This window comes from Cricetulus griseus, chromosome 2, assembly GCF_003668045.3.
Source record: "Cricetulus griseus strain 17A/GY chromosome 2, alternate assembly CriGri-PICRH-1.0, whole genome shotgun sequence".
In the NCBI taxonomy this organism is placed as follows: domain Eukaryota; kingdom Metazoa; phylum Chordata; class Mammalia; order Rodentia; family Cricetidae; genus Cricetulus; species Cricetulus griseus.
This window is the reverse complement of record NC_048595.1, coordinates 385833958-385848201: the sequence shown is the minus strand read 5'-3', so window position 1 is coordinate 385848201 and position 14244 is coordinate 385833958. Positions and strand designations below refer to the sequence as shown.

General features: G+C 51.3%; 1 protein-coding gene across 3 annotated transcripts; it reads right to left on the bottom strand.

Annotated features, from left to right (window-relative positions):
• Positions 1 to 1657: 1657 nt before the first annotated feature.
• Positions 1658 to 12866, bottom strand: Trabd (TraB domain containing). Of its 3 annotated transcripts, none has more exons than XM_027396234.2 (10): positions 12764 to 12866; positions 7465 to 7529; positions 7071 to 7149; positions 6383 to 6549; positions 5937 to 6077; positions 3892 to 4002; positions 3656 to 3795; positions 3325 to 3497; positions 3134 to 3245; positions 2835 to 3012 (listed from the first exon to the last, which is right to left on the bottom strand). In XM_027396234.2, exons 2-10 carry the CDS (start codon positions 7492 to 7494, stop codon positions 2835 to 2837), a joined length of 1131 nt encoding a protein of 376 aa, XP_027252035.1. In that variant the 5' UTR covers positions 7495 to 7529; positions 12764 to 12866. The 3 variants fall into 3 exon arrangements, with proteins under 3 accessions (XP_027252034.1, XP_027252035.1, XP_027252036.1); XM_027396235.2 differs by lacking the exon at positions 12764 to 12866 and adding an exon at positions 12491 to 12618; XM_027396233.1 differs by lacking the exon at positions 12764 to 12866 and having other exon boundaries at positions 1658 to 3012.
• Positions 12867 to 14244: the final 1378 nt, after the last annotated feature.

The window sequence follows — 14244 nt, the reverse complement described above, 5'->3', positions numbered from 1 at the left end:
AAGTTCTTCCCGGCCCAATTATGGGTGGGGGGGCACACCCAGAAGCTTAGCTCTGATTGGTTCTCTCTCGTTTGTCCACTTCCGGGCTTCGAGTAGTTGCAACTTAGAGTGGGCCTGAGATGCTCTCTAAGCTCTGGCACCAGTGCACCGGGCCAGGAGAGTTCCGAAGCTCCCACCCCTGTGTCACGTGACAGACTGGACTACTCTAAGTGGTCTTACATGCTGAGTGACGTCCTTAAAACACCACGAGGGGCGCCCCCAAGGTCAACCCAGCCCCAATGGGTGCTTTTGGTTTGGCCGGTTCTGTCCATTACACGCATAGAATTAGAAACTGTTTAACTGTTTTATTCAGATAGCCAACAATTTAAAACAGTAGTTTAACAGCCTAAAGATGTATCTTTCATCTTATCTTTAGCCAGCAGATTACATAAGTAAACAAGGGCAGTCAGTCATTCCAAAGTCTAGTCTTGCCCCTCTCCCTCTGGTCAAACCGTCAATCTTGTTTCAGATTTATGGTGTTGGTGCTTTTCTTTCCGTCATCCCCTCTCTGTAGCAGGAGGAGGGTTTTCAAACAAGGGCCGAGTCTTCCGTTCTTCCCTAGTCAGCTATTTGGATAATGTCTATGCTTAAACTCAGAGCACACTATTAATGTGTGTTTGTAGATGTCTTTCTACAGTAAAGTACAAATGTTCTTAAAATGTAGAATATGCAGTGCCCTTCCATTAGGACAATTTTTCTCATTTGTTTTGATCAGAGAAGGGCCAGAAGTCTCGTCAGTGTTCCTGGGATCTGTGGGACAGGTGGGAGCTGGCCAAACTAAGACAGGGGTAATTTGGGTTACTAACTGTACCAGGGCAAGGCTGAAGCAGAGATTGGACAATGGGTCAGGGCAAAGGTCCGAGCTTACCTGGAACCTTGGTTCTACATATAGAACTTCTCTCTGAAGTGATCACATTTCCCTTTTCCCCCATTTTGTGTCTGTCACTTGCAGTCTAGGTGAATATGAACTGTGATGGGGAGGTAGACAGTGCTCAGGGAACCTATTAGTCCTTTGAGCATAAACAAATGCACACATTTCTTCTTGGACCTGTCTCTTCATTTCAGCCTCTGCCTTCAGTTCTATACCTCAAGAATTCACATCTGGAACTTTTCCTGGGGCCACACTGGGCTTCTAAAATTGCAATGCACTTAGCTCTGCCACTGGAGCTGTGTGATTACACTGGAGAACTCCCCCTACCTTCTGCATTGGAGGTGAGATGTTGTATATGTATACCTTTTTTTTCCATAACAGTAGGTTGTAGCACCTCAGCCCTGGCCAGACCATGTGTTCTTGCTGCTGTCACTAACAGGTACTTCACTGGATATCTTCAGGGTCTGTCTTGCTCTGGCCTAGAAATGATATACTCCTCCCACCTTTGCCAGGCAGTGAAGTGCAAACTAGAGGGTATACAGGTGCTGAATACATAGCCATCACACAGATAACCTAGCTAGACACTAGTGAGCACCAGGGGCTATAGCCTGTACACTTTGCTGAGTGGACAGTATGTACCCTGGGATGCAGGAGTACCTCTAGCATCCTACAGACCTGGGGCAGATGACAAAAGAGGAAGCCAGTCCCCATCACCTGAGTCCCATTTCCATACACTTCACAAAACGGGAGCTTCCAAAATTAAAATTTATTTTTCTTTCTAGGGAATGAATCCACGAGTGTGAGACAGAAGTACATAGCCCAACCAGCCCTGTATCCCCTGCCCAGCTCAGTGTTTCACTTGATTTGGCAGTCAACACAAGGATAATCAGAATGGTCTTGGTCTTGCCAGGCTATATAGTATGCCAGGAGCCACAGCCTGTACACGTGAATGGCTAGGTATGCCCAAGCCAACCATGGCCCTAGGTTTGTGGCCCATGGTGGGTCCACTACTGTCCACAGTGCAGTTTGGGCATTCCACCTAATCCACAGGAATCAGGCCTAGCCCCTCCAGGCACCAAGGGCAGCCAGGGAAGCAGGCTGATATCTGAGGCAGCCCCACACCACACTGAGCTGTTGTGGAGTCCAGCAGGGGCTGGCTTGGACCCTTCTGCAAGCTGACGCTCTAAGATACACTGCCCACTTGGGGCACACAAATACAAATAAAAAGATTTCTTTGTCCTCACTGGATTTAAGGCTTGTATTTCCTGGTATTTGCTTGAGTTTGTTTTTTCTTTGACGTCAAAATTACCTGAGTAAAAAACTTTTTGACATTAAAAAACAAAAAAACCAAACCACAGACTCTCTGCAGGCAGAGATGCAACTGGCAATGCCACATGCATGTCCAGGCCAGCCAAAGACCCTACACACCCACAGGAAGGAGCTACATGGACACCCACCTCCCCAAACTTGCCGGCCCCAAACCCACAGTGAGATGCACTCAGGGCCAGATGCTCTTGCCAGCCAGAGCACAAGGCACAGTGAGGTAGGTAGAGCAACAGCTTGCCAGGCCCACCCTGGGGTTAGGCATGGGGCACTTTAGTGCCTCTTCTCAGCTTCTGGCCCTCCTGAAATTAGGCTGCTGGGTCCTGACACTGTGGACGGCCCTGATGCCCGTGGGTGGCCCCTACAGTGTGTGTTTGGGGCTGCTGGGAAGCCTGAGCTCAGACAGTTAAATATTCTTTATTTGGGTGGGCTGGGCATAAGGAAGGTAGGGTAAGCCTAGCCCAGGCCCCCATAGGGGGTGGCTTGGATGCATCTGCACCCAGGGACATCCCTGGACAGGTGGTGCCAGTTCCTCGGGAGCACCGGATGTGATGCAGAGGAGTAGAGCCCCTGGGTGTGGTCTCTTCTTTCCATGGTCCTCCTACCGGCCTGGCCGGGCCTCACTCACTCTCTGGAGGCAAAACTGCGCAGCAGGCAGTGATAGGACCAGGTTCATGGTTCGACGGCCCATCCAGTACAGACTGTAGCCCAGCAGGCCAAAGAAGGCAGCCTTCACGGCCACCCGGGACACTCTGCCCGAGATGGATGGAGGGGGAACTCTATGGGAAGGACAGGTGTGGTAGGCTTGGTTGGAACATGTACTCCCCAGGTCTTCCCATGTGTGGGTCACCACCACATGCAGGTGCAGGGATTGCCGGGTAAGGTGGGGAAGGCACTCACGTCATGATCTCCTGGATGTTGAGGTCGGTGCTCCAGTTCTTCTCAATGCCAGGCACATGACCCATGCCAACGACACCCACAACCACAGATGGGACGCACTTCCTGGGCTCAGCTGTCAGGGGAGGGTGAAAGTCAGTGACAGGCACAGGAACTAGTATCTTGGGGAGTTCCCACCCTGGCCTGTCCATCACCATCAGAGGCTCGGGGAAGCTCAAGGCGCCGTGCAGCCTGACGCAGCATATAGGTCAAATAGACATCACGCTCTGAGACAATGGTTCGATGCAAGTCAGGAAACTCCCCAATCATCTCTGCCATCATCTGCTCCAACAGGTCCTTCTGCTTGCAGCGCTCCACATCATCTTTGCTGAGGGCAGAGGGCATGGTGCTAGCTTAGGGGAATGAACAGGGATTTGCTGGCAGACTGTGGTGATGGAGACATAGGAAGCCTTGTGCTGCTGACTTAGGGTAGGGACCATAGCAGGTGTGGAATGTGCCATGAATAGGCCAGGAAGGCTGTCCTACCTGATTGGGTCTGACAGGAAGCACAGGCCCCAGGCCAGCTTGACCTTCTGCCAGAAGGAGAGTGCTGCAATGGCCCTCTTAAAGGTGACTGGGATGGGCCGGTCACCCAGGTGAAATTTGCAGAATGGTACCTTGCTGGCCTGAGGTAGAGGCCGGATGTTAGGACTTGTGGTGCCATGGGTAGCTGTCACCAGTCCCCAGCAAGGAACCCACACATCCCCTAGCCTAGCACTCACCTCCTTGAAGGCTTCCCTGAATTCGCCACCCGGGGCCATGCCTAGCTGTTCAGTGATATGGGCAGACACCTTCAGTAGCAACATCTGCATGAGTCCGGACATGAGCCCATTCTGCAGGAAGAGGAACCATGTCAGCTATATTGCACAGAGTGAGCAAGGCAAAGCAGTATGAAGACATCAGTATGCCCTTGAGCTAGGCCCCTTCCAGTGGCTAGGGGCAGGCAATCCTAGTACATGAGAAGGATCAGACAATAGCAGGTCATCTTGGCTTCAAGAATCATTCAAATGTGTTTCCTCTGGAAAAGTTTTCTTTATAGGATGATCCAAGATGTTGAGAAGAAGCTACTTTCAGGAACTACCTGACCAGGTGTCTGAGGCACTGGCTGATCATGAGCAAACAGGCTGGAGTCTAGTGCCTAACAGGGATGCCTAGCATCCACAGCGGCCACTGGCTGCCTCTGGTCTGGCCAGGCTGGCTGGGCTGAGGTGGGTCTGTATGCTGAGACACCCCCCCCCCCCATTGCTGAGACAGCTGGCCCTTCCTTAGGAAGGGTTACCCTGTGAACTGCTGTATAGACTGTCTATTCTGTACCCAGGAAGGTCTGGCCCTTGACTCAGGAGAGTGCACTGTGAGACCTGGTGATAATTTTTTTTTTTTTCTGAGACAGGGTTTCTCTGTGTAGCCTTGGAGCCTTTCCTGGAACTAGCTCTGTAGACTAGGCTGGCCTCAAACTCACATTGATCCACCTGCCTCTGCTTCCTGCCTCCCAAGTGCTGAGATTAAAGGTGTGTGCCACAACACCTGGCCCCGAGTCCTAGTCCTGGTGATAATTTATCCAATAGGAGTGTTCTTATTTATTTGACCTGGAGGACAGACTGCCAAGTCTAGGCGCTCCATGAGATTTAGTTGGGGCTGGAGGGTCTTGTTTTCTGTTTGTTGTTGTTTTGGTCTTTTTTTTTTTTTTTTTTTTTTTTGTATCCCTGGCTGGCTTGGAACTTGATTTGTGTACCAGGCTAGCCTTGAATTCACAGAAATCCATCTAAATCCATTTGCCTCCCAAGTGCTGGGATTAAAGCTGTGCACTCCCATGCTCACCTTGTGGGGTCATGGGTCAGGCAGTAGCAATTGACTACTGGAGGAACTAGAGCTAATGAGGTCAGTTGTGGCCACAAAGCCAACCTACAATAAAAACTGACCAGGACAGTAACCCCCCTGGTGGGCAGCACCTGTGTATGTTATCACACACTGTTGGATGGGAAGACTAAGTGCTACCTGAGACTCCTTGAGGGGATGAGGAGCAGCAGGTGCCAGCCTCATCCCTTTATTTCCCTTTACTTGGGCCCCAGCCAGTTGTATGGCTCTTCTTCCAATGCAGTATAAACCCTCTGTTGTAAGGAGGGTGCATGGGGGTTGGAGACAGGGGTGACATATGACTGGTATTAAAACCACACCTGATTGAATGATGACTTTTTTTAAAAGTATCCAGGAAAGGTTTATGGTGACAACCCTTATGTGGGAGATTCCAGAGTGAGAAGGGCTCAGTATGTCTGGGAACGTTCACATGAGACTTTAACATGTTTCCTTCAAATAAGAAGAGGTACACTGCAGCTGGGGCAGACATGCCTGGTGCCCTCTGAACACCAAGATCACAAGGAGGTACTGCTACTAAGTGTTGCTTATCTTAGCCTTGAGGGCCTGGGGCAATGTGGAAGACAAAGGTCATATAGCAATGTGGTGGGCCCGACAATGCTCAGACCCACCACTGCAGCTTAGCAACATAGGTTTCAGCTCTGTCCTGTTCCAGCCTTGTGGAGGAGCCTTACTCACCTCCTCTTCTAACCTCTATCCTCTCCTGAGTGAGAAAGTGGGCTTGCAGCCAGGGTACTATGGCAATGACCAGAAGGCTGGCCCAGTGAGGAGCCTGCCTGTCAACGGCTCAAAGGAGACTCTGCTCTTAGTCTTGGCCCCTTCTCTATAGGGCAGCAGCTTCAGGTCCCTATGTGGACCTGGGCACCCACAGCCCATGGGCCACTCATATGTGTACCTGCTTGACAGCCTGCTGCAGCTTCTCCAGGCTGACCTCCTTGGCCTCTCGTAGCAGCGTTCTTTCATCCATCTTCAGCATGGACACACGGTACTGACACAGTTCCACAACTACCACATCGGGCTGTACTTCCCGGATAGTCTGTAAAGCAAGGGTCACACTCCAATAGACCCATCCCATTGGATGCTCCACACTGGACAAGGAGCCCCATACCAGGGAGCAGCCAGTGCTAACAGTTTATGTGGCTTCAATGCTAAATTCTAGAGAAAAAGTAACCAAAGAAAGCCATGGGACAGCTTTACTTGTTAAAATGAAGACGCATAAGGCTTTGAGTTGTGGAGCAGGAAGCTCCACTACTTATCATTCCCAAGGGACTCCACAGAAATGCCTCCTGCAAAGTTCTTGCCTGGTTGCCCTAGCATAGTGATAAAAGAGCAAGTGCTCACCTTCACTACATCCCGCTTGCTGTCATCACTGAAGTGAGCAGTGCCCACCACATATACCCTGCTCCCATCCTCTGCCACTAGCTGGGTCACAGTACGTGGAAGGTTGGGCCGCTCACGCCGCCGCTTCAGTTTCATCTCCAGCAGCAAGTTGAAGGCATCGACATCAGCTGCAACAACCGCAAAAGCCAAGGTGGGCTGGGGCCTGATGCCAGGGCACAGCTGCCTATCACTGGTTACAGACCATTCCAGGCCCTCAGTGAGAACTGACTCCCATTGGACACATACTCTCTGGCAGGCAGCGCACGTCACACAATTGGCTTACCCAGATGACTGGAAGAGTCATCTGACCCCATCTGTGAGCAGAGTACTATCTGAGGGGCCTGAGCAGGAGCTCTCTCCCCACCCTCAACTAGACCCAAACTGTCAAAGGAGAGTGCTGTGGATGGGGGAAGAGGGGTGACCAGGTGTCCCGGAGGTGTTTCCGTCATGGATATGGCTGACTCGGGAAGCAGAGGCTCTGTGCAGGTATACACTGGCAGCTAATTTCAGGCTATTACAGGGCACCTGAGTGCAGTGAGGGGTTCCTGCTGCCTTTACTCCCTCCCCACAGCTGGGCAGGGCCTGACTGTCCCACCCCCTCCCTGGGGCCCAGCACTGTGTCTATACCAAGTCCCGAAGGAAAACATACAGATGTTTTGAGGGTCTCCAGAAGGCACCCTTGGAACTGTTTCTGAGGCCCCTGATGTTACCACGGGTTCCATATCAGTCTGTAGAGGAAGAATTCAAGTAAGTGTCCAAATACTTAGGCCCCACTCCATAGGTCAGGTACACTCCAGACCTGTTGTACCTCCTTAGCAAGCCCAAGAGTGGCCATTTGCCTTAAGCCTTCCCCATGGAGGTACTTATTGTTGGACTCTAAAAACCCTAGTTATCAAGTTAGGTTTCTATAGAGAAGCAGCTAAAAAGGGACCCAAGGTAGCCACCAGGACCCTTACCCAGCTGTGTGCAGCAGCAAAAAGAAGCTGCTGGGTTGGGAAAAGGGTTGCTTAGGAAGATGTTCCATTAGCCCCAGCTTCCCTTACCTCTTGAGTTGGCTTCTCCTCTCCCTCCATGACTGGACAGCAGCTTCCTGATTGATGTAGGATGCCTGAGGAGACAGATATAGTTCTTATCCTGGGGCCCCAAAGAAAGGATCAGGGATCACTGTGACAATAGGACTGGGTCAGTCTTGAATGACCCTCAGGATATGACCTTGGCCTTCCTGTTCTATACTGTTGGCTGCTTCCTGCTAGGTACATGCTGTTTGAGGTCTAAGTGCTTTTGGGATGTGCCAGACTGGTAAGAGGCCAGCAGCCTCCTTGAGCCATATATGGATGGTCCATGTAGGGCAAGTCTCTGTCACACAGGGGCTTCAACCCACAACAGTTTCAAACAGTGAAGGTAACCTGCATCTCTCTGAGGAGTTGTACTACTACTCTGGGGTCATTCTAGGATACACTGCTGTGGCTGCTGGCCCCACAGTGGGAACCCCAGAGGTTTTGTGAGAAAGCCACTTCAAGGAAATCCTCCATTCTTTTTATAATGATGGCCACAACTGTTTGGCTATCAGCCAGATGGAAGAAGACTAAGCAAGAAGACAGCATCCTGAGGAGCCAAGATAGTTTTTCTAGTTTAAAAGACAAAGAAGCCTAACATGGAAGAAACTAGTACCCTGGTAACAAGTTCATGGCATTGTGGTTCCTTACTGTGTCATTGGGAGCCTCAGGGTTGGGGGCCCAGAGTGCCAGATGGTAGAGGGAAGAGTAACATATTGTCCAAAGGGGACAAAGGCAGCTTTAAACTATGGCCCAGCAAGGACAGCAGACTTCATGTATCTGCCAGTGGTCAGAATATATATATTAGTCTTTATATGTGTGCCTGTATATACACATGTGCTTGGGTGCCTGTAGAGGCCAGAAGAGACAGATTATCCTGGAGATGGAGTTACAGGTGGTTGTGAGGCACCTGATAAGTGTTGGGAACTGGACTCAGGTCCTCTACAAGGGAGGCATGGCAGTCTTATCTGCTGAGCCATCTCTACAGCCTGCAACCCCCCAGCAACTATATAGTCTTAGCAAGGACATGTAGTTCATTTCCATGCTGGTGGGTTTCATGAATTATAGAAGTTATTATAGAAGTTATTTCCTCAAACAAAATAAAACCATCAATCATAATGTACAGGTTACTTATAAACAATATTATATTTATTTTATGTATGCTGCTTTAACAAAGTGTGTGTGTGTGTGTGTGTGCGCGCGCGTGCGCGCGCGCGCGCGCACGGGTGTGCATGCACACATGCACGTGTGGGCATGTGAACCCAAATATGTAAACATCACCCAGCCCACAGGAGCTATGCAGTCAGGACAGGAACACTTAGCAGACACAATGGTCCTGGGTGGAGAAAGCCCTTTAAAAACAAGTCTACTGAAAAAATCTGACCCCTGGGCACAGTAATGTTTTTAATAATTTTTTTTTTTTTTTTTGGTTTTTCGAGACAGGGTTTCTCTGTGTAGCTTTGGAGCCTATCCTGGCACTCGCTCTGTAGACCAGGCTTGCCTCGAACTCAGAGATCCGCCTGCCTCTGCCTCCTAAGTGCTGGGATTAAAGGCGTGCGCTACCAATGCCCAGCTATAAATTTTTATTACTATCAAATATGCATATTTGTGTGTCTGTGTGTGTTTTGTGCACATGAGAAGAGTACCCACAGGGGAGTCATACCCAGAAGCCAGAGTTACATGTGGTTGTAAGCCACCAGAGATCAAACACCAGTTCTTCTAAGAGCAGTTCTTATGGGGAGCAGTGGTGCACATCTTTAATCCCAGAACTCAGGAGGCAGAGGCAAGCAGAAGTTTAGGTTTGAGACCAGCCTGGTCTACAAAGTGAGTTCTGGACAGCTAGAGCTCCAGAGAGAAACCTTGTACCGAAAATAAAATAGCAGTACATGTTTTTAACCCCTGGGTTTGTAATGTTAAGGAACTAGAATACTCTAGTTTTCCTTCAGCTACAGCAAGAAAGGGTGATTCTGTTTTGATGTGTTTGAGTATCTCAGTAATGTGTAAAGAGGGAAATGTGCCCTGGAAAGAGCTGTCAGAATGGGATTATGGTAAGATAACAGCAGTACCCCACAGACCCTGGGGCACCACTTTGACCTACCACTTTTGTCTGCACACATCATAGAATTTTCAGCCCCCACCCGCAGCCCCACATCTCCTCTGGTCCTATGGTATAAATGTGATTCAGGGATCTCACTGGGTGTAATCAAACTTCTAATGCCGTGGTCAATGTTAAAATGGTGGCAGGCAATTCTAAGCACTAGGAGCCTTCTGAAAGAGGAACTAGAGCAGGGCCAGCAGGGGTTACAAGGCAGAGGGCAGCAGAGACCCTGAGATAGCCCCTGAAAACATGTGTTTCTGGCCTTATGGAGCTTCTGGCTCTTACAGGGGCAAGCAGCACTTACCATACTGCTTTGCCCTAGGGTTCCCCCTTTTTCCTAGTCTGGAACCTGTCCTAAAATGCACCCTGAACACTTTATATAAAGGTCAGCACATTAGAGAAATGCCATTGCTGGCTCAAGGCCTGTGCATAGCCAGGACTACACTAAACCCCATGGCATCTGGTCATAGTTTAACCCTAGGGCTCTCCTTTCATTAACAGAATCAAATGCTTCAAAGAAACAGTAACAGGGAGATGTGCCAGGACAGCTTGGGAGAACCTGCCTTCCAGGACAGTGTAGAGACTATCTCTTCCACTCCATGAAACCCCAGTCAGGGGCAGGGAGTGTAGCTCAAACAGTGACCAACAGTGAAAAAGCAGAGGATCACATGGAAGCAAACCAGTAGTACAAACAGTGGCACCAGGCTGCCAAAGCATGAGATGAAAACTTAAAACATCCTGTATAAGTGGGCGGGCTAGCCAGAGGCTGCAGCAAATGGGAAAGTACCACATCATCTCTGCCTGCCCTGCCCTTTAAGAGGTGGGGCGACTGCAGGTTTGCAGTTAGCTGGGTAGATCTATCCTTCAGAGCTTGCCTAGGGGGCTTCTGGGCCTTTGACGGGTATGGAGGCCACCAAAGCTTGTCTAGCTGTGGAGAGTCGCTGGCAGGACTGGCTTCACCTTCAGTCAAGTAGTGGGTAGAGGAGCCAGCCCATAGGCTGGTCAGGAGCCCAGCTCTGAGCCCTTTGATGGTCAGACACCCAAACACAGCACCAGAACCCTTGTGGTTCCGAGCCCTGGGACACAGGCTCTCATGAAGAGCAATGCCAGTAGGGAGGGGAGATCAGGCAAGGACACTGGCAGACCCCCCTCCCCATACCCCACGCCAGTAAGAAGCCTGTGAGCGTGAGTCCCCGCCACTATAAATCTATGCATTTTGCGAACCTTTGGTTTCCTGCTTCTCAGATGCAAGTTCATCTTACTAGTACCTCCTCACCCTGCTCATTATCACTGACTGAGCAACTGAGACAGATCCCCACTTCCATCCAGTCACTAAGCACCCAGCCACTGTACCGGCACTACACTTGCCATATGTCCTTTTCAGACACATTCAAGGCAGAAGAAGTGACCTTATACTGTCCAACCTCCCCAGGGAACAAGTCTCTTTATAAATCCCCAGTTGGGGCCGGGCGTTGGTGGTGCACGCCTTTAATCCCAGCACTCGTGAGGCAGGTGGATCTCTGTAAGTTCGAGGCCAGCCTGGTCTCCAGAGCGAGTGCCAGGATAGGCTCCAAAGCTACACAGAGAAACCCTGTCTCAAAAAACCAAAAAAAAAAAAAAAAAAAAAAAAAAAAAATCCCCGGTTGTTAGCAAACAGTTTCCAGACCTGTTCCTGGCCAAGACCACACTGTAAACTTTCACAGGGTAAAGTCAGAGAGCTGGGATTTCTGTCAAATAGGCCTCCAACTAGCTGTCCCTGCTGAGCAGGACTGTGGGAGACACCGTTCCAGGTCTGCTATCAACCAGGCAAGAGGCTTCTACATGCTAAACACCAGAACTTTTAGCATCTGCTAAATTTCTAGGAGAACTAGGCTTAGACCTTTGAAAATTCCCAGCAGTCTGTGGCTTTAAGAGAGAAAATACTGGTTCAAAAGGTAGGAAAGGCCCATTCATGTCAGGCAGGGCTCACAGGGAGATACTGCCCTCGAATACTAGGTCAAAGTAACCAGAGAGATTCTTGCATTGGATCCAGAGCCATTTCAGACATGCTCCCCACCTGCCCAGCCCCACAGCTGTCTCTCTTCTGGATCCTATTAATACGAACTAAGTTTGTCCTACCCAAATTCACATACTGAAAAACTAAGCCTCAAAGTAATTACACATCAATTGTCAGGGGTTTTAAGAGGTGACTGGATTTAGAAGAGGCCATAAAGCAGATCGCATGATGGAAGTGGTGTCCTTGTAAGAGACACTAAGGAGCTATGAGGACACAATGAGAAGGGGCCTCCACAAGGCAGGCAGAGCCTTCATCAGCAACCCAAAAGACTAGCATTCGACCTTGGACTCCCAGCCTCTAAAGTATGAGAAATAGACGTTTGTTAAATTTTTCAATCCACAAAACCCTATTACCAACCCGAGTTGACACACCCATCAAACCTTCAATCTCTGAAAAACTGCTTCTCGGATGGCAGCTTGGCTTCCTACCACTGGTCAAAAGCTGACCGCGACCAGATAGAACATCTAGACAAGCCTTCACTGACTACTCAGAAAACCAAGAAAGAAATAACAGGGTGTGCAAAAGCCCTGACCTCCTCTTGTCCGTGTCTGAAGCCTGGGCACCACCAGACCCAAGAAAACCTGCTCCAGCAAGACATATTTTACCCAAGTGTGGCAGAGCTGAGGGCCGGAAGAGGAACCACACCGGAGGTGAAGAAGCCTTAGCCAGTCCTCCCGGGACCTAGTTTCTGTCCACCTGGAGATGCCCTGTAGGGGCCTGCTGGCTCCTAGTAGCCGACCCCTCTGCCAGAGCTGTGCTGGCATCCTGTCCACAGTATCCCGGCTACCGCAAGGCGAACCTTCTTAGAGAGGCAAGAGAGGGAGGCCCAGGGACAGCAGAATCTCCCAAGACTAGCGAACCTGCAGCCCCTCCGCTTGGGGAGCTCGAAAGCTTGGAGATTACTCCACTTCTAAAGAAGCTCTTGACGTCCCAAAGCCAGCAGAGCGCCTCTGAGCGTCCGGGTTTGTTTCTGGGACTCGGGAGCTCAAGAAAATCTACACCGTCCTGGGTCAGCCTGACCCCGGTGGGATGCGTGCCCCTGCGTGTCTCCGCAGTCCCCACCTGCAGCCCGCGCCCTCCCGCACGCGCCGTCTGGGCGCGAGAAGTCTCCGCCCGCCCGGGCCATGGCGTACCGAGCGAGGCGGCGGCGCTCCTCAGCCGGCCTCCATGCGCGCGTCGCCAGGCTGACGGGGTGGGTCGGGGCGGGGCGGCCGGACGGGCCGGACAGGCCGAGGGTGCGGGCCGCACGGCATGCCGGGAAACGCCTCCCGGGGCCGCGCGCGAGAGAGACCCCGCCCCCGCCGGGTCTAAGCGCAGGGCCCCGCCTACCGGCCCGACGCCCCAGGTCCTAGAGCGCAACGCGGAGCACACTACGGGGTGCTGCTGCTCCCATAGCCAAGTCTGTGCAATGGGGCTGCCCTCTTTAGGCGTCCACACGATGGCCTAGCGTCCAGCGAGCAGTCAGCAGCACTGAAAAGGGACAGAAACTAAGGATCATATGACGTGCCCTCATGGCTTCCTAGAAGGATCCCATGCCAGCTAGAGAGGCTCAAGGGCAGTACTAAGGAGCAAGAAGCTGGCCTAGTCTGTCACCTAGGCCATTCAGGACCTCTCAAGTTTGAGTTCCGCTGCAGGTGACCGAGCGGGGTCTCTGGGTGGGCGGGGTTCCAGTAACAGCCTCACCAGTGCCCAGTATGGTAACCCAGACCTCAGGGTAGCCAGTCTCCAACTGCACCTTGGAACAGGACAGGGTGGAGCCAGTTGGCCCACTCAAGCCAGGTCTCTAGGCTATAGAGGGCTGCTGGTCCTCTTGCCTAAGGTTGGTGAATGGATGGGAGGAGCCAGGTGGGCCCAGAGTGGACATTTCTTCATTTGAGTGCCGCAAGATAAGCTACTATGAGGACGACCCAGAGCAGGCCCTGACACAGACCCTCCAAAGCGGGACCAAGCTCTGCCCAGTTCTCAGCTGCCTCATCCAGCCCTTTCAGATTCCAAGAGGGAAGAGGATGCAACCCTGGCCCTGGGTTTTGGAGACGCTGCCTTTGATACTGGCTGGCCCTTTTAGAACCTGGCTATCGAGGGGGAGTTAATCCTCTGCACCAGGCAGGGTTCCTGCCAGCAGGCCTTACACAAGAGGTCCACATGGAGATGACCGACCGGCAGCTATTTGCTGCTCTACTGGTCACCATCTCCTCCATACACCTTCTTGATCTCCTAAAGGGCCTGGCTTCCAGGTAACCTCTGCCTTCCTTGCTCCTTTCTGACATACATCTCTGTTCTGGGGGACTTGGATTTAAATGTCCCTGTTGTTCACTACTTTTATGCCTATGCTCCGTGGTCATCTCTCTTCTGGCCTCCTCAGCCACATTCACAAGACTCAACAGAAGGCAGGGATGGACTTAGAGCCGAGACTGCCAGCCCTACTTCTCTTGTGCACAAAGCTCAGTGAGATCACTCTCCCAGTACCTGTACTGTTCAGCTGAAAATCTTAGTGTTAGGCTAGTGTCATGAAGAGGCCTGGATTCCAGTCCTGGCTGGCTGGAATAGCTCCCCCTGAGCCTGTCCTTTTCTGTGGACAGACCATGGTGCCACCTCCTGTTTGCCCTGCCTAGGC